Below are 27,635 nucleotides of genomic sequence, written 5' to 3'. Positions count from 1 at the left end.
TCCAATTCAGTGTCCTCCTCCATTTTGCATTCAAGATTGCTTATAGCCAACTAATTCAGACTCACAGACCCTGGTGAGTCTTCATGTAAGAAGGTAGGACAATATAACCTCCACTATCCTACACCTGGAGTCCCATCTAAGACAGTGTCTCCACCTACAAGACAGAGACATGTCCCTGACCTGAAAAGAGGCACCAGGAAGACTTTTAAAAATTAATCACTGACTTTGCTTTCTTAAAACTAAACCTAAAGAAAGTCAGGTTGATAGTACAGTAAGATCAGCCTGGACTAGAAAGCCACATAATCACATCAATTTAGGAAAATCTATTCCCTAAATATGGAACACCAGTTTTTTCTTACAACCACATCCAACTAGCTGAGTTTCTAGCTGGGTTTAAACCTGTATATTTCCTACGTCCAGTTCTGCAATAGGACTTATGGTATGTTGCATCATAAAGGTCTTTATTTTAGAACAAAGGATGTGAAGTTCCCACTTTTGCCTGGCTTCTTCTGCCTTTTAGCATCACACTTCACAGTGCTGCTGTTTAAAGCAGAGTAAACTTTTTAAACAGAGGGCTATTGCAATAACTCATGGGAGCTGAAGACAAGGGTAGAGGAACCAACTCTGCAAACAGGGTAATGGGAACAAAGAAAAGTTAAGCAACAACAATAGGCCATAAACCACACAATGGCACAACACATTCAAGCCAAGCTATGGCGCTGCCACCTGTGGCTGGGTCCTGTCTCCACCTGGAGGACCTAGTCCAGTTTTTCCACTCTACCTACTAGTGACTGGCTCTTCCCTTTTTTCTCCCAGGGCACAGGGCATCTCCCAGCACTGACACCAGGAGAGATCACTCAGCTGATGAGAAGCCTATGGTCAAAACCTTTTCTATGATGTCATGAAGGGACCGTCCTATTTTCTCTAGATGTCTGGAACTGAAGATTATAATATGGTGTGTGCTGGGCTCCCTGGGTCCCAGGAGCCTCTGTAGATTATATAGCCAATAGGAAACTCAATAAATCAATTGGGTTGATTTATCACTTAACCAGAGAGAGAAGTGGGCACTGGATTAAAAATGGGTGGCAGGGGAATTGGAGTTGTGGCTCAGTGGTAGAGTGCTTGCCTGGCATGTGTGAGGCCTTGGGTCTAATCCTCAGCACCGCATATAAATAAGTTAATTAGAAAAAGGTCCATTGACAACTAAAACAAAAATTTAAATGGGGAAGAGTCTAGCGCACTGTGCCTTTGAGAATACAATTTCATGGAAAGGAGAAGAAGGCATCTGTTCTAACCAAGACCACTGGTTTGTAAATGATGTCGTTTCTCCTTATTCACTTGTCGATTACACATCCTACACATGTTTTACAAATGTTTTAAGCAGCAGAATCCTTTACTCAAACAAATATTAAGCCAGGCCAGGTGACACATGCCTGTTATTCCCAGTGACTCAGGAGGCTGAGTCAGGAGGATTGAAAATTCAAGGCCAGGCTCAGCCAATTAGCCAGTCTCAAAATAAAAAATACAAAGGTCTAGGGATGTAGCTCAATGGCAGAGCACCCCCAGGGTTCAATCTTCAGTAACCCATGCCCCCCAAATTTAAGAAGATCTGAAACTCCAGGTGACATGAGGATGGGATACAAGACTGGACATGGGTGGACTTCTCGCGCCATAGATGCCACCCACTAGGATAGGAAACAAGATATAAGCTAGGCCTTGGCGCTGGTTTCTGCTTCTATAAATGCCACTGACACGCTGAGTTTACTCAACAGTGAGATTTCTTAAAATTCTCTTTGGTGTGAGCCAGGCACAGCGCCACCCGCCTATAAATCCAGCCACTTGGGAGGCTGAGACAGGATCACAAGTTTGAGGCCAGCCTTGGCAACTCAGCAAGACCCTGTCTCAAAATAAAAAGGGCTGGGAACGTAGCTCAGTGGTGGAGTACCCTGGATTCCATCCCCAGTGCCTAATTTTAAAAACACTTATGTTTCTATCTATAGATAGATATAACATGCATAGTATATACACACACATTCCACACACCTTCACACTGCACACACACCTCCCTTTCAGGTGTTCACACTCCCTGTCCCTGACTTTGCAGACAAACCACCTGAGTTCCTGAGGGACCTATTCACAGACCCTAGCCTCCCTACGCACAGGAGAGGGTCATCAGAAGTACCAATGCCTCTCCCAGCAGTCGCATCCTGGCTCTGGCTGACAGGCGTCCCAGGGCACTGTGACCACTAGACATGCACTGGAGTAGAGACAACAGAACTGGGAGGTGACAAATACAGTTGGTTTACCAACAAAGTAGGAACGTCAGAAAACCCCAGTGATGGCTAGGGCTCCCAAACTGGGTGATGACGTTCCAGGCCACGTCACTCTAGTGTAGGGCCATCCTGTGCGCTGCAGGATGTCCAGCAGCATCCCTAGGCTCCACCCACAGGGTGCCAGCCCACACTGCACCCTGCACAGCTGAGACAATCAGAAAAATCTCCAGACACTGCCAGATGTCAACTGACTGGGGGCAAGATCACCCCCACCAAGAGCCACCGTTGAGCCTGAGGCACAAAGTAGAAGAAAACGGTGTCCCCTGTGGACAGAATTTACAGAGCAAGGAGAAACCCTAGCAGGCCTTTAACTCGACTCTGTTATTACAAAAACGAGAGGGAGGGCCCGCCGGGTGAAGTGACGCACAGTGGCACCAACAAGGCCTGGAAGAGGAACCCCGCTCGGAGCCCTCCCAGCCAGTGTTCTCCAGGACACACGGAGCAGCTTACCCAAATGCAGCCCTTCAGGGAGCCCATCCTCAGACCCGTCTTCAGAGCCACCTTCTCGGTCCACAGCCCCACCATCATCCAGAGCAGTGGTGAGGTCTGGGGAGCACGTCCCAGGCTGCCTTCCATCCACGGCCACGGTGGGCGACTCAGCGTCCGCCCTCCTGTCCCGCTTGTGCACACGTGAGTGCAGGACTAGCTGGTGGTAGGTCCTGAAGGCCCGGCCACACTCAGAGCAGTGTGTGGGCTTCTCTTTGTTGCCACACACCTTGGGGTCCGCGTCCGCGGAGGGCACCTCACCATTGGTGTGTCTGGGCTTCTCTTTGTCTTGCGAGAGCCCTGTGCAACTGTTTTTACTTGTTTTAGACTTTCCAGAACCTTCCGATTTACTCCCACTCCAAATTTCTCCAAGTTCTTCTTTTTCAGAACACGAGTCGTCATTGTCGGTGCTTCCCTCCTGCCCGGACTCCTTCACTTCTTCCTGGGCGATGGCAACCTTCCCTTTGGTGGCCAGCTGCCACGCCTGGTAGGTGGTGAAGGGATCCAGCTGAGGTATGCACCTCATGGGCCTGCTCTCAGACTCAGGGTGAGATCTGGGCATTAAGTTCAAGAACTGCAGAAACTCCTCCCGTGGAGACATCATTCCCTCCTGCATTCCCTCTTGCTGAGAGTCGGTCTGTGTACTGCTGGTACCGGAAGCAGTATCTTTGGTGTGTACCTTACTGTGCTCAATTAGATTTTCTTTATTTGGAAATAGGAAGCCACAAACCATACAGATCTTGTAAGGAGATGAGATGCTCCCGGCCACGTGTACCTGGACAACTTCATTGATGGTGACAGGACTCTCCAGGCCTTGCTGCAGTTTGTTCCTGGCACCTGACTTGCCATTGTGCGTCCGCATGTGATTTTTAAGGAACCACGGCTCCTTGAATCTTCTCCCACACATGTTGCACCCGTAAGTGAAAGAGTCCTTGTGTTTCTTCATGTGGATCTCAACATCAAAAGCAACTCTAAATGTCTGTCCACATACTTCACAGCTGAATTCTTCATTTTCTTTGCAGCTCGTGTCCTTTGGTGGTTCTGTTCGCACCTGACTTTTATCCAAAGGACTGAGATACTCAGCTTCCACACGCAAAACTGCTGGCTCACAGAGGGTAGGCCGGTGCTGCATTAAGACGTGTTTGTTAAGGTCTTCTGCATGTGTGAAGGTCTGACTGCAAAACATGCAATCCAAGGGCATAAATCCTTCTATCTGGATGATATTTTTTTCTTGTGAAGCTCTGAAAGGTACAGCGGTGGTCCCTTTAATTGACAAGGCATCACCCACCTCCCCCTGGGTGCCAAGAGCGCTGCTGATGACTTCTGGTCCATCCATGTACACTAGTAGGGATTGAGTTGGCATGTTCCCTGATGTGCTAGGACTGTACACAGAAGACTCAAAGTTTAGCTGGGGAATTTCTGGAGTTGGAATAAGGCCACTTTCAAGACTTGTCACTCACACCTCCAGCAGCTCTGGGCTTCAAAACTAGAGCAAATATGTACTGTAAAGTTCAAAGCAAATTGTATACTCCTCCACCTTCTTATCTTCAGAAGTTTGTAGGAAGTGCAGTGACAGAGTGTCACTGGCTCTTTGCACAAACAAGGCACAGATTGCCTGATGCCGTGATCCAGACACAAATCAGCACCAAGCGTTAGTCCTCCTGGTCTCCATTGAGTGAGCCCTGCCACTGAGCAAGAAGTTGATGCCAGCAATATGGAGACAAGGGATTTCCAAAACCTAAAGAGAAGTAAACAGAAGCCATTAGCTGCACTTAAAGGACAGGCGGACGACACAGTTCCTCCACAAGGCAGAGATGGGACCTAATGCAACTGCCTCCCTTAAACTCACTCCCGCATCCTGTTCAACATGCTAGTTAAGCTGCCCCCAGTGCTTCCCCAGCCAGCACACTTGTATATGTCACACGGACAAGAGCTCTGAAAGGCACGGTGCTTCACTCATCTCAATCTAAAAGGTCAAGTTTTAGGGCAGAAATTGTTAAATTCAGCTGAATCTACTTTAAATGTCACCAAGACGCACACAGGTACCCTAGACACAACTTCCACAAATCTGAAAACTATTAAGAGGTCATGAAAAATCAGATGACAAAATTGAACCACTTCAGGTAAAAATCTTAAAAGCCAATCCCCAAAACTGCCTTACACAACCAAATTACCAGCAAGAACAAGATACGCTCAAAGGAAGGCTCCAAGGTGACACAGATCAAAAACATAAGCATACGAAACAGAAACAATTCCTCTAGTCCTCACTGCAGAGACAGAACACCTCAGAACACTCACTCTTCTTGGCAACAGTTCTTTGATGAACTGGGGTTCACTGGATATTCTAACCCCCAACCTGCTGTCGGCATCCCAGGTTGCTCTCAACCACTCTGTGCCCTCAAGGAGCACCAGGCAGGCTTCCCAGTCCAAACAACAAGTAAGGCAAGGCACAAAGCCGCCTGTCTGCTGCACCTGCACATCTCACTAAAGCCCATTCCAACACGCTTACTCTTCCATCAGAAAATAGACCCTCCGGTTTTTAACCCCTCTTGCTCATTATAGGTTGGCCAGGTGGAAAAGGATTACTTTTTTTAAAGCTGTGCAGACTCTGATTTGGAGGCTGATTTTCACTCTTGGAAGAGAATTGTCTCTAAAGCCAGTACTCTCCACTCTTAGGGCACCCAGAGGACTTGTTTCTAAATAGTCCCTTTTACTTTAAAACTTCAGCTGATTATTCCTACCAAGAAAACAAAGATACACAAACTGCTCCCACCAGTCAATACAAAACAAAAACACACCACCTCCTCAGCTGCCCAGGTCTCTTCCTCCTCTTCACACTCAACCCCTTATCTTTGGTTTTGAATCAATTACAGCTTCTTTCCTACAGAGGACTCCAGACCAGAGATGAGGGTGGAGAAAGAATACCAGTGTTTTATCTTAATTTCTTTCTGTTCTTTGTTGCAGTCACAATGGAGGCTGGTTACCTTCCTGTGTGACCTAAGAGAACACGGCAGGCTCCTGAGTTCTAGCCTGGCTTAAGGCAGGGGGGCTCTTAGAGCTCCCAAGGTCTATGGTTGGGGAGAGAGTGGCTCACAGAAGAATACCCCATGGCTCTGTGACTCCAGATGTTTTGATGTTCCACTGTGGGGCTGACAACTTACTCTACAGAATTCATTGAAGGCCAAGGTCCAAGCAGTATTTTAACTGAAGAACTGAGCTGCAGATTCTAAGAAAGAGATGATCACACCCTGACAGCACTGTTTTCACCAGCCAAAAACTAGAGGAGAAATACACAATGCATCAAGTTCTACAGAAAGCCACAGGAGTGATTTCAATTTGAATACATTGTCACTTATTTGAGGTCTTTCCTCCTCTTAAAGGCTAAAATACCCCTTTTCAAAAAATGAAAGTGCCAAACAAGTAGTGGAGTGTTTTATTACTACTAGTGTCCTTACTTGGCAAAATCAAAGTCATCCCGTGTCGGACATCAACTATTCTTTAAAGGAACTTTGGCTGGGCTTGGGGTGCAGCTCAGTGGTACCTACAGAGCAAGCACCAGGCCCTGGATTTGACCCTCAGTATCCCAAAAATAATTTTTTTAAGTTTGGGTTCTTTTGCCAATCCCTTTAAATTTAAAAATTTAGGAGAACTCCGCCTATCTATAATACCCTTTACAAAAAAGACCCCATCCTTACAATCAACTACTAGATGAGAAATTTGATGTGGATATATCCCTTTTTCCATCCAGGGTACCAGCACATCTCAATTACTGTAAATAACATCTTGGAAAGGAGGTTTGGCACCATTTTTATCTGTGAAATTTTCAAATGTCTAGGGCCTACGGAGGTCAGCACAGCTCTGTAGGACAGGACCTTCAAGACACTTCAGGAGAGTGAAGGCCTGAAAAGGAGGCAGAGCTGGAAAGGGTGGAAGGCAAGAGCTCCAGTCTCACTAGGTGGAGAAATGGAGACGTGGGCGGGTCCCAGAGGAAGCTTCCAGGGCAGGTTCTGAAGGCCACAAACTGTGCGAAGCTCTCCTGGCACCAGAGGACCTTGAAGTCACCATCGAGGCTTGTTCCTGCCTTTTTCCAGCACAGCCCCCGCTCCTCAGTAAAGATTACACCCTCCAAACCTTTCCACTGTATCTAAAACCATCCTGTCAGGAGTTGGATCTGGTGACGTGTCTTTAATCACAGCTACTGAGAAGGCTGAGACAGGAGGATTCCAAATGTGAGGTCAGCCTGGGCAACTTAGCAAGACCTCATCTCACATAAAAAACAAGAAGGGCTGGATCTGGGGCTGTAGCTCAATGGTAGACCACCTGCCTGGCACATGTGAGGCATTGGGTTCAATCCTCAGCGCAACATAAAATTAAATAAATAAGAAGAGCTGGGGATGTAGCTCAGTGGTAAAGCACCCTTGGGTTCCATTCCCAGTGCCTTCCCCCCAACCCAAAAAAAAGAAATGAAAATTAAAAGGCTTCGAATGCAGTTCAGTAGCGGAGTGTCACTGGATTCAATCTCCAGTACTATAAAATCCTGTTTGGACAAATATATATATAAATACATATACAATTTTAAGATTAAAAAAGACAAAAATAATTAAAAACATCCTGTTTGCCTGCTTCTTAAAGTAAGACCCTAAGATAGCAAAGCCCTGCTGGCTTGTTCCCGATGCCCTGGTGCCAACACAGAGTTGGTCCCTCAAAACACCCCTGCACAACCAGACAGCAAAGAAGCGAGGTGCACACCTCTGGACACATCCATCAACCATAACCATCTGATATTAAAATTAGCATGAGTGGCCAGGCCTGGTGGCTCAAGCTTGTAACCCTAGTGATTTGGGAGACAGAGGAAGGAGGATCCCAAGTTCGAGCCAGCCTCAGCAACTTAATGAGGCCCTGTTTCAAAATGAAAAATAAAAAGGACTGGAGGAGTGCTCAAGCACCCTGGGTTCAATCCCCAGTACCAAATAATAAAATTAATAATAATGTGAATGGTCATCCAAACTTCTACATGGCTACCTAAGACTGCTGTCTAATTACACCTCTGCAGTCTCAAGACTGGAATAACTGAAAGCAGGAATCATTTTTGATCACACATAAGGCTGACCAGCACAAAGAAAACTGCATCAGTTTGGGGGCAGAGGTGCAGTTCAGTGCTAGAGCCCTTGTTTAGCCTGCATGAAACCCTGGATTCTGTTCCAACCCCACCAAAAAAAAACAAAAATGCCTAAATGCCTCGCTTGAATTTATACCCTCTTCTCACGCAACCCACCAAAACAAATCCACTGGGCATGCCACGGAAACCTCTGCAAGCAAAGGCCCTGGCTCTGAGATACCACAGAATTCTTCAACACTAAAGCACCAAATAATCCAAACCAGGTGTCCATTACTTAAAACCAAAATCTTTAAAGTGGTTGTGATAACAAAGAGTTAAATAACATCAAAACTTACCCAACAGAAATTTAATCATTGTAATTAGTGTGTAACAACAGTGTGCAGTGCTGCTGACAAACTGTCTTTCAGAACAAATAGAGGGAGAGAAAGAGGACATTCTAACCCTGATTCAACACCACCACCCACATACTTCTAGTGGGCAGCGAAGTACACATTCTCAACACACCAAACTTATTAAAAAGAAGAGACTTTTGCAAAAAAAAAAAGAAAAAAGAAAAAAAAGAAAAGAAAGAAAGAAAAAAAGGTGGAGGGGGTGATTTACTGGGATGCTTCACCACTGAGCTGCATCCCCAGCCATTCTCATTTTTTGATAGGTCTCACTAAATTGCTGAGACTGGCCTTGAATTTGGGATCCTCCTGCCTCAGCCTCCTGGGTTGCTCTAACTACAGGGGTGCACCTTTGCATCTTGTGAAAATAATCTGTTCCCTAAGGCACCTAAGGCAAGTGGCTATTCAGTACAGAGGTAGTGTCTGAAGGAAAAGGAAGGTTCAACTTACACTGTGATCACTTAAGTAGGAACTTTTTTTTTAATGTACCACAACATAATCTTTGAAACTCAGAACTACCTAACTATAGCTGCCTGAAATAAATCTGTTCAAGTAACTAATTAGATAGTTATTTGTGTCTAACTACCTGTAGATCTTAAAATTAGCAAACATGACACATTTCTCTATCAAAAGAGATGTGTGTTCAATCAGGGGCATCTGCCGTCTTCCTGGCAATGTCTGTGGCTGGAGATGCCTTGAGACAAGCCCCTCACTGCTCCTCTAAACAGCTTATCCCACATCCTGGACAAGGGGCAGTTAGTTAGCCACCACAGGACATAGCAGTGAGGTATTGCAAATCCTCAAAAATTGTCAAAAACACATAAAAATTCTACCTATAGTCAAGTAATTTGCAGTATTCATACAAATCTACTTTTTCCCCAAGTTAGAAAAGTGTCCAAATAAATGGTTATTGAATCAGTCAACTTAAAGTCTACTCTCTGACCCATCATCTCCGTCCTCAAAACTATAAATATAACTCCAAACTCTGGTTAGGAACTTGGAAGCTTTTAAGTTTTTCCTTTATGTTTTACACATATTATTTTTCTTAATCCTACAAGTGAAGAAAACTACATAGTGTAGTCTACAATAGCAACCAACACCTGGAAATTTAAATCCTTCAACAGTATCAAGGAAATCACCAAGGTCACATCCACAAGCTAAACAGTCAGCCCACATTTTTTTTTTTTTTTTTGTGGAAAAAGGCTTGAGTTAAGAGAGATTAAAATATCCAAAGTTTAAATTCAGCATTACAACTCAAACCATCACAGGCAAAAGAATGATCAAAGGCAGAACCTGGGACACTATCTCATTGTTTCAAAATTACATACAAATACTCAGGCCTAAACAGGATAAGAAAAAATGCCAAATATATGTGTGTGTCTACATTATATATATATATATATATATTTGATCATAACTAGAAATGGCTTGATTCAGCCCAAATCAGGTAAGGTCTGCTAAAAGGATCTTAATAACTTAAAGCACCATGTATTAGTTTTAGTTTCAAATTATCAACAGTAGTAGATACTGTGATCTATAAACTGGCTTTCAAAAACTCCACCTTGATCTGAAAAAGCCATAAGGGAAATTAATTTTTTTTAATTTTGAATTAAGCAAAGCTACCAGTGAATTTCTTCTATTACTTGTACTTAACTAGTATGACCCTAAATATTTTGAAAAGATCTGGCAGGTCTAACCACACCCCAGGGGAGGGGGTGGGGGAAATATCAGCAATTTAAAAAATAAACTGTCCTATCTTTGCCTGTTAAAACTCTACAAAGAAAACACTTACACGTACATACCTACACACATAAGTAACTGTATGTCACAAAGTATGATACCTGTCACACTGCATCATACACACACAAGACCACTCTTCCCACAAGGCAACCATCACATCCAAATTAAACCCAACTGAACTAACTTCAGGATCAATAGAAGCAGAGGCAATGCCTGGGTCCTGAGAGCCTTCTTTAGAATGTCTGAATATCCCCCCATCTTCTGTTGACTATTAAAATCATATCTGGTTCTTGTAAGTTACCTGTTTGCCTTCCAATCTAAGGCAAAAAAAAAAAAAACCCAGTCTCCTTTCAATAACCTAATCACTATTCAAAAGATAAATATATGAAACTGAAGAAAAATTTTATAAATTACCACCCTCAAAAAAAGAGGAAAAAAACATTTCTGGTATAAGGGTATTTTTAAGTTATCCTGATTTAGTACAAGTAGAAAGGTTAAAAAAAAATACTCCTAATTGGTTCAAGGACAAAACCCATCTGGAATCTAAAATTACCATCCATTTAACTACATCTTCAATTTGAAAAGTTGGCAGACTACAAAGTAATGAACACCAACACAAGAACACTACTCAAGCCCATTAGGAACCAGCCTGACTTTGGGGTAGTGTGGGTCAAAAACAACTGGTCAGGCTTAAGAACAAAAGCCAGGGAATTAAATTCATTCTCTCAGACAACTTACTCAGCTGTCTTTTCAGGTTTAGTAATTTTATTTCTCAACTTTATCATAAAATTACCAAACTGGCCCCAAATTTCCAGTAACTCGGTTATGTTGATACCCTGGGCAGGAAGTAATGGGGATGTTAGAACAGTCGGGTCAACAAATGTTCAAATGTAAGTCCTTTAAAAAGGAGCACTCCAACGTTAAATATAAAAGGGTGATCTGTGGTGGCAGCTGGCTAACAGGGGCTTCCCCCTCTTTACTTGGAGAAGAGATGTGTAGAATTGAGTGTGCTCGGCAGAGCTGAAGATTTTAGGAAAGAATGGTCCCTGGTTCTTCTACTTCCTTAAAGTCAGATTGCTATCTGCCCTCCTGGTCTAAACTCAAAAACCTTTGCCCCACATACCACTGCAAATTTGTCCAAACTATATCACCGCCTGGAGAACAATAATCCAGCTCACCTTACTCTGAAAAGGCCCATTTCAGAAAAGTATTTATTCCTGCCCCTAAAATGGGGCCATTAAGTAACATTCAATAATCAGGCTTCCCACCCCTGTTTAAGAAATTTCCTGCAGTCTTTGTGTAATATGTTCTTTCTCCCATGTGCATTTAAACCAGTTAGCTCCCCTCCCCCCAAAATCTGGAGATAAGGGGCTCGAGAATGAAGACTCCTCTATTGTCACAAGCTTAATTTACAAGCTGTAACTAAGCACTTCCCAATAAAATTTAAATATTCAATGAATGACTGGAATTTCTTCAATTTTGGTAGCTGTTCTGTACATACCTTCCAGGTTTTTATTTTTTAATACTCCAGTAATTTGAGAACTATTCTATATATTCCAATTGTAATGATTTAACTTAAAATCATTACATTTATTTTAATTTATCAGCATACCCCTCCACCTACACGTCATGTTTCTCATTCCTACTTATAATTGTAAGGCTCAAAAGTAGAGCCCCAGCAAAGCACTTCAGCTTTACCTTTTCAATTCATTTACTAAACACACTGCCGAGGGATTAAACTGAAATGGGAAGTGAGGAAAGAACCACTTAACAAATCATACCCAGCAACCTCGAAACCCGCAACACAGGCCACACTGGCACACGAGGCACAACCATACAAGATGATTTTTTTTTTAAAGCAAATGGAAACAAAGCTTATGAAATTAAAAAAAAAAAAAAAGCCCCATTTATTTTCAGAAGAGTATCAAATAAAAATAGATCCTATTTTAAAGCAGTATGTTTTAGGCAGTCAAGGGTCATTAAAACTACTCAAAAAGTTCTTATCAACCAATATCATGTTTGTGGCAACTGTGAGAAAAGAATGCAATTTGATAAAGTGGAAAAACATCACATCTTCTGGGACCCCCAAGGCTCTAATCAAGCATCTCAGAATTAAGAGTGCTCCAGGGTTGGGAAATGGCAACCCTGCTGTGGCAAAAACATACCATTTCATAATAAGTGTTGTTAAAAAAAAAAAAAAGTGATTAGCATTTATCTACAATAAGGAGGCAGACTTAGTCATGGCCAGACCACGTATTCCTTAATTATTTCATCAGTTTGTAAGTGACTTGATGATTAAGTCTTATTTTCAGATTTCCTCTAAAACAAGTCCACTGGAAGGGGATTAGGGGCTCCCTTCCTCCCTCAAGTTTCACTGCCAAAAATGGAGGATTAGAAAGACAATGCAAATCTCCCCACCTTAAAGACAGGCAGCCAAAGTCAGAACTTTCACTCCCCCTCCTCCCTACCACCTGGGGGGGAAAATTGTGCTATTATCAAAATAGATTCTTAAGGGTGAGGGGAGGAATTTGTTTCTACAGATTTTTTCTGAGTGGTGTCTTACTTCCTTTTTTAAGTAAGAAGTGAAAGGGAATAATTTGAACCCAGGACAACTGCTCAACTTCCATCTCACTTGTTATTTACAGCAAAGGTCAAACTGCAAAGTGGTAGGAAGGTGTCCTGAAGATAAAAGGATTAAAAGAAGCTGTAGACACTAAAAAAAAAGTATGTGTCCTTCACCAATAAGTCATAATCTTTCCCTCCACTTCCTCCTCCGGTATGCAAATAAACGTACAATTCGAAAGGACTGGCCTTCCTCCCCACATCAAGTAAAATTCCAAACCACCAGATTATTAACCCTATTCTACAATCCAAATAAATTATAAATCTTATAACTACTGACAACTGAATTTTTAAGTAAGTCATTGCCACTTGAATTTACCACTTACATAACCGATTAAAACTGGCAGAAATGGGGAGGGGGAAGGGGTGACTTCAACTAAAACATGATTTAAAAAAAAAAAAAAAAAAAGACCCAAAATACTACTACAGTCTCCAGAACACTGAACAAAACAGTATCTAAAATAAACATGACTTCTCAGAAGGAAAAAAGTCATCTACCACTAAGGACACACCTTAAAAGTTCTTAGCACATTAACTAAGCAAGCACAAACCAGTGGTTTGACTTGTATTTTTCAGACGAAAAGCAATTAGGTTATTACGCTGCACTTGTCACTACAGACACATAAAGCCTTTTTTAGAAACTCTAGATCTATTACTCAGCCTCAAAGCATTACAAAATTTAGCATTTTAAGTCTTATCAAAGAAGTCCATCCACTTCAGGAGGAAAGTACAGTAAAATAAGAACTCTAATGTACTTCCTGAGACATACAAAGAGAAGGTGGAAGGCCCCCGAGACCCCTACCTAAGTCGCCAGGCCTGGATGGCAGCTGTTGTTACCCTGCCTCTTCTTTTGTTGGGCTTAATCTCATGTCAACTCATTCAACCAACTCAAAAGCGATGAAGACATAATTGAATCAACCTGAACTAAATCAGACCTAGGCTTCTTGAAACATACAGCTTAATGGTTCCAAACCATCTACCAAACTAGGAAACCAGCTACGCTGTGGCTAGTACACACGGTGGTCAATAACACGACCCTGAATAAGCCCCCGGACCTCGGCAACCGCCACTTATTTAATCCGTGTTTAGGAATGTCCAAGGCTTCAAAGCCCTATAGGCTGATTCAGAAAGATAAATTGAGGCTCAAGAACAACACATTGAAACCCTAACCCTGGAAACGACTACCCTTTTCCTGGGGAGAAACGAGGGGGAGGGTTTCTGCGGCTCCAGTGAGGACAGGCCACGGGGGTCCCAGGAGGGGCCACGGTGGCTTCCCAGGCTCCTGTAACCGAACCTTGAGGAAAGCCGGCTCTCCCCACCCCCACCCACCCCACCCGCCCAAGAATGCGGCTTCCCGTCCTCGGTGGCCCTGCCCCAATCCTAAAGTGTGGGTCCGGGACCGGCGCCGCCTGCGCCCTCGGGCGGACCGCCCAGGCAGCCCGGCTGTAGCCCCGGCCCAGCGGCGCCCCGCTCCCCGTCGCGTGCGCTCGTGTTTGGGGCCAAAAGAGTGCAGAGAGCTCTGCATCGGAAACCCCGCGTCCCACCACCCAGCGCCTGCCGCAGAAACTTCCCTTTAAAGAGAAGAAACACTCTCAGGCTAACACTTCAGTCCGCCCAGCCCTTTAGAGTTCCCGGCTCTGCCTCCCGCTGGCTCTAGGTTCCCCCACTGGAATCCAGAGTTGCAAAGACGTTCTTTAAGAGTTTATGGGGCACCAGAAGTTTTTGGAAAAATCTTTAAAAGGAAAAAAGCCAAACCACCTTATCACACACATCCTGGAAACGCAGCCCTGTGCGCCGCGGGCTCGGGGATGGGCAGGCGACCCGGGGCTCCCGGGACGGACTCGGGGCGCCCCGAGGGGGACTGAGCGGACGAAGGCTGGGGTCCGCGGCGAGGCCCGCCCCCCGCGGCCCCCGTGGACGCGCCCCCCGCCGGCCGGTGTGGACGGCCCGGCCATTGTCTGCGGGGGACGCTTGTTAGGACGCATTGTTTTGGCTGTTTCCAACTTGCCGGGCCCCCCGGCCACCGCGGGGACCCCGCGCCCGCCCCTCCGCGCGCCCCGTGGCCCGGGCGGCGAGCGGGAGACCTGCCCGCGGGCACCAACTTTTCGTAGAGCCCCACTGCGGCCCTCGCAGCCGCGGCCCCCGCCCCGGCCGCGAAAACCGGGACCCCCGCCCGGCCCTGGAGGGCACTCGGAGGAGCGCGGCGGCCGGGCGCGGGAGCGCGCCGCCCGCCCAAGGAGGGGCGCCCCTAAGAGCGGGGCCGGGCCGGGGCCGGGGAGCCCTTTACCTGCGGCCGGGGCTCGGCCCTCCCTCGCTCACGGCGGCCGGCTGCTCTGACACCGCGAGCCGGCGAGGTTTGAATGGGGAGGAGCGGGCGGAGGGCGGGGAGGAGCAGGCAACGCGAGTTCGCTCGGCCTTTTGTGCGGACACCTCCCGGTCCCGCGCCCGCACCCGGCCCCCCAAAAGAGACGGGGGCCCGGGGCTGAGGGGCGAAGCCATCCCCTCGGACGCCTCAGCCTGGCGCCGGGAAGACCCTCCCCCGAAAAAGAGCGCTCCCCACCCCCACCGCCACCGCCCCCGCCGGAGGATTTGGGGGCCGGGCTCACCTCGGGCGCGGGGCTAAGGTGAGCGGGGCGGGGTGCGCACGGGGGCAAAGGCGCGGGCGCCCCCTACTCGTCCGCGCGGGGACAGTGCAGGCGCGGGGGTCCCTAGAGCCGCCGGGCGCGGCGCGTCCGGCGCTGGGGGACTGTTGGGTCAGAAAGTGCTCGGAGCAGCTGTTGCGCCCTCCCCCGGCCCCGCCGCTCAGGACGCCCCGCCTCCAGCCTCCACCGGCCGCCCGGCCACGCCCCCTCCCCGCCCCGGGGTCCACGTGATCTGCGCAGGCGCGCCCCTGCCCCGCCCACCGTCGCGGACCCCGCCTCCGGGCGCGGGCGCGCGGACGAGCACGCGCACACTCTGTTCTTGCGCAGAGTCTCTGGCGCACGCGCGCGCCTTGCTGCCGCCCCCGCCTCCTCCTCCCGCCATCCGGCCTAACGTGGCCGGCCCGCGCCCCCGGCGGTTCCAGTGACAGGTACTCGGGGAGGGGGCCGCGATGGTAGTGCGCAGGCGCACAACCTACCCTCGCCTCGCAGCCTCCCCCCCTCCCTTGCAAGGTGTGCCTAAGCGAGGGGAGGGGCTGGTAGCCGAACTCTTGGGTCATCCAGAATTACAAAAACCCTATACAATAGTTTGGGGTACGTTGGAAGATACTTATGTACAGAAAGCACTTTTTCAAATACCCTTCAAGTATGAGGAAGGAAAATGAGATAAGATGATAATTTTTCTTTAAATTAGAATCTTCATAAAGCTAATTGTGATCTTTTTTTTTTCTAAGAAGCTGGGCTTGCTTTGCCCTTATTTCAGATTTCTAAATTTGGCCTATATTCCAAGAAGCTATTAGGTTTGATAGAAATCCTGTGGATGAAACTAGACTAAAAGTGGGGACAAAAACAAACACAAAAAACTAGCCATTCCTCCTCTTTTCTGCACCAACTTATTTAAATCGTTTCCCAACTGTTTTCTTCCTTGCTTACAAGAAGAAAGGATGAAAGAAAGAAAAGGCAGGAAAAGGTTATGATTCCAAAGGTCTGAGATATCCCCCTATCTCAACCAAGCCCCAAGGAGGAACCATGGATGAAACAATCACATCGACTAATTTTTCTGCTCCAAAATGCAAATTAATGCAAATGTGAAATGGATCTATGCAAGTCGCTACAAACAAAATAGCCAAGTTGTTTTTTTTAAAAAACTGGCCTTCAGTGTATCCAAAATGGAAAACCTTAAAAACACATCAAGAAAAGCACTTAAAATATATCTCCTATATCAGAAGGAAAAAAAAAAAAAACCAAAGCACTACAAAAAAAAAAAAAAATCCGGAACTGGTGAGCAACGCAATCCTTAATAAATAGGAAAAGGAATTTGAGAAGCCAGCTTAGCAAAGAGGAAGAGCTAGACCAGCCTAATGTTTTGCTGTCATTTTATATATAACTACTAGCCCCACATATGGTCTGGTTAGTCTTTTTTAGAAAGGAAGTGAATCAATTACTTACTCACACTTAATTAATTAGCAGTGCCAGAAGTAGATCCTTAGGCCAGCACTGTTTTGTTTTGTTTTGTTTTTTTCACGGCAGTACATGGATATTGATCATTTTCAGTACTAAGTTCCTTTTCTCACAAAAGATGAATACCTTTCCTTAAAATGTTTAATACCTTATGAATATTCACACTCTAAAACATACTTCAAAAACACACTCTTCATGAGCAAGAAACTTCACTTTATCAAAACAAATGACTTGTGAGCCCTGCTCCAAAACAAAGAAACTATGAACAAGTGGCACCAGGTTGAGTCTAACCGTAGTGTAGCCTCACTCTACATGTTAATGGGTAACCTTTGAACTCTGAAACCTTGAATGCTGTAAACACAATAGCGCGGATAGTTAAAAAACCCAGTGTCAAAATGGAGCAAAAAGAAAAGTCTCAACTTTTCAGTAGGCATAGGGAAACAATCAAATATTTTGACAAATAATCGTTTCACTAAGAACAATGGGACTCCGGCTCACAAACCTAGTTGCTACTGAATTATTTTTGGAGCAAAAGAAAAAAAAAAAAAAAGTGGTGCTTTTTTTCCCCTATGCCCTCACAAAGCCACGACTTTGTCGAGCATTATGGCATCATAGGGTAGTTACTTTCTCCTCCCCTTCCTCCTACCACCAAAAAAAAAAAAATCTTATTATGTTGTAGCTTTTAAAACTGAAAGAGAACTGTGTTAACTGATCTATCTGCTAAGAGTTCTGTATGTGATCCTGATGTTTGAGTAAAGAATTACAAAGAGCCTTAACTCCTGGAGACCAGCCAACAAAACTGGGAAATCGTTGCAAAATTCTGCCAGTGACTGACTGCTGGGTTGCAAATACATACTGTTTTCAAAAGGCCGCGGAGCGAGGATGTGAATTTCGCGGTGAGGGCTTCCTCCCTCAGCATGTAGAGGCTCGCACGCCTCCGATTTATATGGAAAGCGTGTGTAGTTCATTAAAAATGGAAACTCCAAAAGTAACAGGAGAACACCAGGAACATTCAGTTTCGTAATAAGAGCTAAGAACTCGCTTTATCGTATGGAGTGAAAACTAAAAATGGAACGTTGGTCTCCGAGCCCTGGCTCCGCCCACGCGTGCTCCAGCCTCGCCTTCACTGGGGGCCAGACCGGCTCCCAACGAGTCAGGTGCTGCCAAACGCCAGACGCGGAAAACAAAGAGGGGGGCCCCGCAGAGCTGTGCCCCCTTGTGAGCCCACTGCTCGGGACAAGCTGCCCCCAGGAGGGCCAAGGAGCAAAGCCCCACTCAGCACCTCTTAATGCGACAACCATCAGCTTCACCTCGTTTTCCCCAATCACCCACGCAGGCCCTCCTTAAGTCTTATTTCCCAATGTGCGCCTATAAAGTCACATTATCTCTGATTTGATCCGAGCACTATCAGGCCTCTAGGTTTGGCTAACATCTGATTTTTCTATCCAGATCCTGCTTGCCCCAGCATTCTCGGGTCTCATAACAACCAAAAAAAAAAAAAAAAACTTCTGATTTGCTGATTTTAATAGTTATTGGAATCATCTTTTGAGATTTAGCCTTAATTAGAAGAACAGAAATTAATATGATCTTTCATAAGTATTTCACTGTGGAACTATTATTTAAAAAAAAAAAAGAGAGAAGAAGTATTTTTTTTCTTTTTTTCTTTTTTTTTTTTTTTTTTTTGGAAACTGTGAGTAAATCCCTGGAGCTGAAATTGAGCCAACATAGATAATCGAAGTAAAAGAATTCAGTGTTCAGAGCAGGAAAACCTGAAAAACTGCAGTGAGGAGGCGGCAGGAAAAGAGAATGAAGAAGTTGGGCAGACCTGCCAGCATTTGCAAACTACAAAGGACATTTGAGAAGGAAACAGGGACAGCCCTTTTAACAAGACTGAATGCACTAAATGAAGTAGGAATAACAACCCGAGGGAATGCCACACTTTTTTTCTATTAAGTTTCCCAACCCCACGCAAGTCCTCACAATTTTAAACCTCCTATAAAATATCACCAGAACATATGATAAAAAATAGATAGCAGAAATTACCTTTGGGGGGGGGAAGGCAGTGCCTGGAACCTGGAAACCCTAGGAGCTGGCCAGTCCACCTGGCTGGGAGCAATACTGGAAGAGATGTGTGATTGCTGGTTTTTACAAGGAAACCAGAAAGGGAGGGGCCAAGCAGAAAGCCAATTTAAATAAAGATTTAGATATAATGGAGACCTGATTGAATAAGTCAATCACGAGAAGGTAAAGAAGTCAGTTGGATTCCAACTGTCCCTTTATCCCCCGCTGCAAACACAACCTACATCTTCCTGACATTACTCTTGTTTTCCAAGGTTGACTTCACTTAAAATGTTCATGTAAACTTCCTTAATGATTACACGTGTACAAACACCTCTCCAAAGCTTCTACCACTCATCAGGGATTCTAGGGGCGGAGCTTCAGGATGAAGGAAGGCGGAGAAGAGGAAAATAAGGAACATTTGAAATCCTGTTACCCAATAATCCCATCATCCCAATAATCAGAACCATTTCCCATCCACCCACTCAAACTAAAACCCTGAAGTCAGATAAAATTTCCTCCCCACATACACACATCTCCAGCCTTTCCCTTACTGTAAACTTTGCCCCCTTACCTTCTTCTCTAGCCCAGCCTAGTCCAAGGCACCTCAACCCACACCCACAATAAGGAGTGTGCGCAGATTTCTCCCAGTTTATTCCTTCCTAGGTTTGCCTTAATGTCTTTTCCATCTCTAACATTGGAGATCTTTTACAGTGGATATCAGATCATGTCACCACCCTGCTTAATGGCTTCCTATTGCCTTGGGGAAAAGAACAGACTCCACAGCATGCCTCACCAGCCCTGTGGATCTGGCTAGGCCTAGCACCCCCAGGCTCCTGTCTTAGCAAGCCTCTCACTTAATGTTCTAAACTTGAGCCACTGCCACTCCTCTGACCAGGGCCTCCAGCCTTGTCCTGCCTTTTCCCCAGCTCCCCTTCTCCTTCTCTCCAGGAAATCAGCTGCTGCCCTTTCTGTTCCCCAAGCTCCTGACATGATGGCCTGATTAGGACCATCTTCTGTCCAATCACCTGGGCTCTAATACACAGGTTCCACTTCTTGAGAGAAGCAGAATCCTAGAGTATAATTTAATCTCTTAGGTTTCAGTTTCTTTATCTCTAAAAACGGGTGGGGAACATGACAAAAAAGATAATGGAAAATACAAATATCTCTACTATAGAAATAACAAATATCCGTACTTCAACAGGGCTCTGGAGAAGGACCTGAGACAGGCTGTGCAGAGCCTGAATGCCCAGGTTTTGGGGAGTGTGGCACTGTTGTAGGTATGGGAGGCAGAACAGTAAGCAAAACAAGTAGGCCTTTGTCCCTCTGGGGAGACAGATAACACACGTGGTTATATTTGTACCCCAAGGGGCCTGGTGACTGGAGAGAGTCAGACATCTGCTTATTTGATTGGGGCTCCCTGGAAAGCTGAGACACCCCACCCCCCCGGAAGTCAGATGGCAAATCATACTAAGATAGAGAGGAGTGTTCCATTCCCAGAGAAGAGAAAAGGAAAAAGGACCCCAAGAAGAACACGGAGCTTGGGAAGGAACTGCACACATCAGGGGCCCCTGGAGCAGGACAGGGCAAGGACAGAGGAACAAGGACTTTGTAAAGACCTGGCCAGGCACTGGGGACGGAACTTCAGTTGAGGCAGGACAGGAGGTGGTCAACTCTCCATCTCAGGTGCCACATCTCCAGCGCCTGCTCGAGTCCAGACCCTGTGCTCTCTTGCACTTGGCCACCAGGCCCTCCTGACTACTCCCGTCACTCTGTGCTGGTATCCCTCCTCTCCTTGACTTCCAAACCCTGAAGGACCCCAGGTCCCAATGCTGGCACCTCTCTTCTTCATCTTCTCTCGGTGCCCATAATGCCATCTCTACATGGAGGGCCCCTGCGTTTATAATATTTCTCACCCAGAATTCTCCCCCCAACTCCCAAAGCTTATTTCCATGGCTGACTCCAGGTCTTGGCCCAGTCCCTGGGTTCCAGAGTCACCCTCCCAGCAGAGATGCACATAATCACATCTCTGGGCAGTCACACTGATCTTGTCAAAATTCAAGTCTGATTGTGTCACAGCCTTTGTAAAATCCCCAAAAGTCTGGTACAATAGAAACAAAATTCCAGATAATGTGGCTGGCAAGATCTAGTGGCCCCTATTAAGACTTGGGATTATGTTCCAGGAGGCCAGGGAAGCTGCATAAAGGAGAGGGAAGTAAAACTGAAAGACCCAGGTCTGGGTTTGGCGCAGTGGTAGAGCAGTCGCCCAGCAGGCTGAAGCCCTGGGTTCATCCCCAGCACGGGGGCAGCGGCTGAGCAAGAGAATCATTGAACTTCAAATATTTCTTCCTCTGCAGGAAAGAGCCTGTTCTGGTTCAACAAGGACAAGACAAGCTTCAAGAAGGTGGATTCCTTTTACTTCAAGCTGACATCTTCCTCCCCCTGGCCAGGTGTATGGTCACAGAATCAGAGCTGTTCCCCATGGGCATGCCTAGCACTGGACTATGTGCCATTTCATCAACCCTCAATCCTCTTCCTTTTAGTTATAATCACCTTTTATTTGAAAAGAGGAACAGAGGTTCAGGAGGGTTAATTAGCTTGCCTAAGGTCACACAGCATACACTTTGTCTCCTACCTTCCAGACTACACTGAAACCAGTGGGTCATTTGAAACCCCAGGTCAAACTCCAGGTCTGTCACTAACCTAAATTTCCTCAATTCTAAAAATCTACACTGATGCAAGTTTCTTGGCATCCTGAATGTTCGCCAGTCAGCCCCCTCTGGCTCTGAGGCAAAGTTAAAACATCCTAAACTTGGGCTGTAGCTCAGTGGTAGAACACTTTTTTAGTATATAGGAGGTTCTGGGTTTAACCCAAAGTATCACAAAACAATTTTTTTTTAATTTATTCTAATTTGTTATATATGACAGCAGAATGCACTACAATTCGTATTACACATATAAAGCTCAATTTTTCATATCTCTGGTTGTACACAAAGTAGAGTGACACCATTTGTGTCTTCATACCACAAAAATTTTTTTTAAAAAGCAAAATATCTAGCTGGGCGTGGTGGCACATGCTTGTAATTCCAGTGGCTTGGAAGGCTGAGACAGAAAGAGAGTTCAAAGCCAGCCTCAGCAACAGCAAGGCACTAAGCAACTCAGTGAGACCCTGTCTGTAAATAAAATACAAAATAGGGCTGAGGATGTGGCTCAGTGGTGGAGTGCCCCTGAGTTCAATCCTGGTACCAAAATAAATAAATAAATAAATAATCCAGGGCTGGGGATACAGTTCAGTTGGTTGAGTGCTTGCCTCACATGCACAAAGCCCTGGGTTTAATTCCTGGCACCTCAAAAATAAATAAACTAATTAAAATTTTAAAAACCCAGCTGGGTGTGGTGGCACATGCCTATAATCCCAGTGGCTTGGGAGGCTGAGACAGGAGGATTGCAAGTTCAAACCCAGCCTCAGCAAAAGCAAGGCACTGAACAACTCAGTGAGACCCTGTATCTAAATAAAATACAAAATAGGGGGCTGGGGATGTGGCTCAAGTGGTAGCGCGCTCGCCTGGCATGCGTGCGGCCTGGGTTCGATCCTCAGCACCACATACCAACAAAGATGTTGTGTCGCCAAGAACTAAAAAATAAATATTAAAAAAAAAATTCTCTCTCTCTCTCTCTCTCTCTCTCTCTCTCTCTCTCTCTCTCTCTCTCTCTCTCTCACTCTCTCTTTAAAAAAAAATTAAAAATAAAAATAAAAAAATATAGGGCTGGGGATATGGCTCAGTGGTCGAGGGCCCCTGAGTTCAACCCCAGGTCCCTATAAATAGATAGATAGATAGATAAATTGTTCTTGGGGCTAGGGATATAGCTCAGTTGGTAGAGTGCTTACCTTGCATGCACAAAGCTGGGTTCAATCCCTAGCAACACACACAATATAAATTAAAAAATTAAAATTAAAAATCCTCCCTCCTCCCCCTCCCCCCTCCAGGACCAGCAGTTGGGCACTGGATTGCCCAAGGGTAGTCTCCTCCCACTTTTCAGCCACACCCTAGAGTTCTGGGTACACCTTCCACCTCCCTCTTCCCCAGTAGACTGTAAATCTCTTCTGAAGTAGTAAGAAAGGTCATGAAAACTTAGGTTCCAACAGCAGTTAGCAGAGTACTTTTCTCAGAGCTAAGGCAATAATGTAAAATTAAAATATTCTAGACTAGTATCACTCCTGCCCCCATGCCTTCTTCACCTTGCCCCTCAAAGCTACTTAGTAAATTCTACAGATCCCATCATCAAGATCCCAACAACAAGATCCTATCATCACAGTCTCTCACAGGCACCTTCCTTTCTAACCGGGCATCCTGTTCCTGACCTGGGTAATAATCTCATCACATGTTCTCCTCCTCCCTTCTTCCTAGCTTATTTTTTCCCCAAACCCACTATTAAACCATCCTGCTACTGCCCTGTGTGAAAATCTCCCATTTTACCGAAACAAGTCCTAGTTTACTCTCAGGATGCCAGGATGCAAAACCACATTATGGCCCCAGCCAACCCCTCAGCCTGATTCACTCAGTAACTATGTATTGACCACCACTCCTTTCTCCCAAGCGACTTGGCTAGGTGGTAATTATGGAGTGAGGCACAAAAACAAATCGATTCCTACCCTCGTGGAGTTTATATTTGAACAGGAGAAACAGACATTGATCAAATTAAAAAACAAGCAAGTAGATGACAGTATCTACCCTTGGGTAAATAATCACTCATATGCACAAAGAAGCATACACAAGGATGTTAATTGCTGCCTTGTTTATAATAGTGAAAAATTAGAAATAACCCACATGTTGCTCAAAAAAAAAAGATGGCAGTGTTAACTATGCACATCCAAATGTTCAAACAGGGACACCAGTCAGAAGCAATGAAACTGTGGCATATGTTCTCATGTGAATAGAGCACCACGACAAGAGCTTTAAAAAAGGGCTGGGGATGTGGCTCAAGCGGTAGCGTGCTCGTCTGGCATGTGGGCGGCCCGGGTTCGATCCTCAGCACCACATACCAACAAAGATGTTGTGTCCGCCGAGAACCAAAAAATAAATATTAAAAATTCTCTCTCTCCTCTCTCTCCTCTCTCACTCTCTTAAAAAAAAAAAAAAAAAAAGCTTTAAAAAAAATCAATTTGCAAAAAGGTATGCCATTTTTGTTTAGAAACATACAATACATATTTTTAATATTTATTTTTTAGTTGTAGTTGGACACAATACCTTCATTTATTTATTTATTTTTATGTGGTGCCAAGGATTGAACAACCCAGGGCCTCGCATGTGTTAGGCAAGCGCTCTACCACTGAGCCACAATCCCAGCCCCACAATAATACATTTTTAAAGGAAATATATAAGTGTGTACTATGTATGAATGTATAAACATAAATAGATAAAAAAAAAAAAAAAAACACAGAGATCATAAGAAAAGTCTACACAAATGCTTGAATAAAAGTTGGGGAATGCCAGGCAGCGTGGTACATACCTGTAATCCCAGTGACTCGGGAAGCTGAGGCAGAAGAATTGCAAGTTTGAGGCCAGCCTTAGAAATTTAGTGAGACTCAAAATTAAAAAAAAAAAAATAATGTAGCTCAGTGGCAGAGCACCCTGGGTTTAATCCTCAGTACCAAAATAAAAAGTATATGAGGTGATGGATATGTTCATTATCTTGATACAATCATTCCACAATGTGTACCTTATAAAGCCACACTGTACCCCATCAATATACACATTATTACTTGTCAATTAAAATTAATAAATATTTTACTTTTCTTTTTCCTTTGTGGTGCTGGGAATTGAACCCAGGGCCTTTGCATGCAAGGAAGCACTCTACCAACTGAGCTATATCCCCAGCCCAAATATTTTAAACATATAACTAATGTGTTAAATTTTGGGAGAGGGTACAAAACATTAGAAATAATTTTTTCTTTCTTTTTTTTTTTTTGGTGGGGGGGGGTACCAGGGATTGAACTCAGGGGCACTCAACCACTGAGCCACATCCCCAGCCCTATTTTGTATTTTATTTAGAGACAGGGTCTCACTGAGTTGCTTAGCACCTTGCTTTAGCTGAGGCTGGCTTTGAACTTGTGATCCTCCTTTCTCAGCCTCCTGAGCTGCTGGGCCACCATGCCGGGCTTGGAAATAAAATTTTTGATAAACCAAATTTTTGTGTACTCATTCCTACCCCTGGATGCCTGCTCCACCCTGGCTTTCAATCTCCCTAAACCCATCACACACCACATAGAGGCAAAAATCAAGTAGTTGCTGTCCCACCCATTCTGCTTCCCCAGAGGTCCTCTCCAGATGCCAGCTTCTCCAAGCCCTTAGCCTTTGTTCAATGTCTCCATGGCACCTCCTGGATCATGCCCAGCCCGCATGTATACTCCTCTTCCCACCTGAGGGAAGGCCAGTGTCCTGCATGTACTGGAACAGTAGCTTTCATGCAAGGCGACAATGCCCCAAAACTTAACTGTTGTATTTAAACTTTTTTTTTTTTTTTTTTTTTTTTTTTGGTGCTGGGTATTGAACCCAGGGCCTTGAGCATGCAAGGCAGGCACTCTACCAACTGAGCAATGTCCCCAGTCCTATCATATTTAATTATATAGAAATGATTCCTGGATTTTTCGTTCATTCATTTATTTCTCACACAACGAATTTATACATATGCATATAAATGTAAATATATGTGTAAAAATATATTTTTACAAAACAGTTTTTATAGGGCTGGGAATAGAGCTCAGTCGGTAGAGTGCTTGCCTTCTTGTCTTACATGCACAAGGCCCTGGTTCAATCCCCAGCAAACCCCCCACACACACACACACACAGTTTTTATATACATGTATAAAAATATCTGTGTGTAATATGTATACAAACATGCCTTTACATATATGTATGTATTTTTATAAAATTTGTGTGTGTGCTGCTTGGATGGAACCCAGGGCCTCACACATACTAGGCAAGTCCTCTACCACTGAGCTACATTAAGCACCTACTGTGTGCCAGGTACTGTTCCAGGTATTGGGGACACAACAGGAAACGACACAGATCAAAATGCCTCTCCTCCTTAAGTTGGCATTTAATACTATCATGTCAGATGACCAGTACTAGTGCAAAAAATAAGGGGGACAAGGAGTGGGGAAGAGGGGTGGATATTAAATAGGCAGGTCCTGAAAGGCTTCAAGAGACATCCGGGTAAAGCCCTGAAGTGGTGGCAGTGGGAGCCATAAGGAGTTCCGGGGGAAGAACATTCCAGGCTCAGTGACTGGCCTGCAAAGTCCTTGAAACAAAGCATGCCCCACAATTAGGAGCAAGCACGGAGACTGGGGTGGCACTGTGGCTGCCACAGAGAGGAGCTAGACATTGGCCTGGGGGTGTGGTGTGGATGGCATAGGGCTTTCTGGCCCTGATATGAGCAGAATGACAACCTGATTCTGTGACTGAGTGACTTATTGAACCACTGATATAGCCAAGAGCACTCCTAAAATAGGAGCAGAGGCTCTTTGGCTGAAATCACTGTGATAGTTAAGGGGGTCCAATTTCAAGTTACTTCTGCAACAATCATAATAATGGTAACAGTAAAAACAGGGGAAGGAAATCAAAACAATTTGTTCAGCCCATGCTGGGCCAGCCTCAGCTCCATATCTGGTTTATACCCTGGTGTTCGGCAGTTATCGGGATAACCTGTATATTTAAAGTCATATACAGATGTGGAAAGCCCAGCCGTGGTGAGCACACTTACTTAATGGCTAACTTCCCTGATTTAAGGCTCTGCCACTAGAATGAAGTGTTCTTCCCACCCAGATCCAATTCCAAACCCCATGCAACTCCTGGGACTCAGGCCATTATTTTTAGTCCTAAACACTACCTTGGCCTCAGGAGAACAGAGAACAGTAATGGCAACCTGGTGAGAGCTCTTCCAGGCCAAGCAGAGGATAGGTTACTTGGGGGTTCTCAGGCAGTCTCAGAATCAGGGTCTCCCCACTGTGAAAGGAGGCACCTCCAACAGCTAAAGGTCTACGCTTCTGAAACTAGCTCTCTGTATTCGAACCAAAGCTTCAACACAGGGTATGGGTGGGGCAGGAGGATCAACACAGGCTGAGGCAGGAGGATCACTAACTGAGCTCAAAATAAAATTTAAAAAAATAAAGGACTGGGGGTGGGCATCAGTGGTACAGCACTCCTGGGTTCAATTCTCAATACCAAGCACCCCCCCCTAAAAAAAAAAAAAAGACAAAAAAAGGTTTCACGGCGGCCCAGCTTGACCAGCTCTTCCACCTCACTCTGACTTCCTGCCCTCTGTTCCCCTCATTTTACAGATGGAGTAAGAGCCTTCCCTAACACTCTTACATGTGTGGAGGGAATCTCCCACACAGCAAGCTCTAGATTTAGGTCAAGACAGCCACCATCATAAAGACCATTGCTCAAGTTCACAGAAGATCACCAGGAATCCGAACCAGGTGGGACCCCCACACTGGGTTCTTTCCCAGGGCAGGGCCCTGCCAGGGAACCTAGTCTTGGGTGGGCAAAGAGAAAGGAGCTTGTTTACGGCAGGTAAGGGGCAGTCAGATTAGAGGCAGACTGGTCTACTCGCGAACCCGAGTAGCTCCGCCATCCGCCTGATGCCCGGTACGGACAAAGCAAAGGGAACTCTTTGGAGAATATACCTTGCTCTCGGAAGGTGGGGGACGGCTGGCCGTCAGCATTCCCTGGGCATCTTCTCCAGAGGATAGGTGGAGCGAGGCCTGAAGGAGGAGGAGCGGAAGGTG

General features: G+C 45.4%; 1 protein-coding gene across 8 annotated transcripts in view; it reads right to left on the bottom strand.

Annotated features, from left to right (window-relative positions):
• Positions 1 to 27,635, bottom strand: part of Znf217 (zinc finger protein 217) — a 39,497-nt gene that overhangs the window by 8,900 nt on the left and 2,962 nt on the right. For 2 of the 8 annotated variants that reach the window (XM_078051892.1, XM_078051895.1), the window contains exons 1-2: positions 15,293 to 15,497; positions 2,784 to 4,557 (exon numbers count right to left, since the gene is read on the bottom strand). In XM_078051892.1, coding sequence (XP_077908018.1) covers positions 2,784 to 4,182 — 1,399 coding nt within the window. In that variant the 5' untranslated portion in view covers positions 4,183 to 4,557; positions 15,293 to 15,497. Of the gene's footprint in view, positions 1 to 2,783; positions 4,558 to 14,973; positions 15,170 to 15,292; positions 15,498 to 17,642; positions 17,826 to 18,829; positions 18,849 to 27,533; positions 27,555 to 27,635 lie in introns of those variants that run through there. The other 6 variants (XM_040274866.2, XM_040274867.2, XM_040274865.2 and 3 more) reach the window with 6 other exon arrangements.

Source organism: Ictidomys tridecemlineatus, chromosome 5 (assembly GCF_052094955.1).
Source record: "Ictidomys tridecemlineatus isolate mIctTri1 chromosome 5, mIctTri1.hap1, whole genome shotgun sequence".
Classification (NCBI taxonomy): Eukaryota; Metazoa; Chordata; class Mammalia; order Rodentia; family Sciuridae; genus Ictidomys; species Ictidomys tridecemlineatus.
The sequence above is the reverse complement of the archived record's forward strand: the minus strand, read 5'-3'. Positions and strand labels throughout refer to the sequence as shown.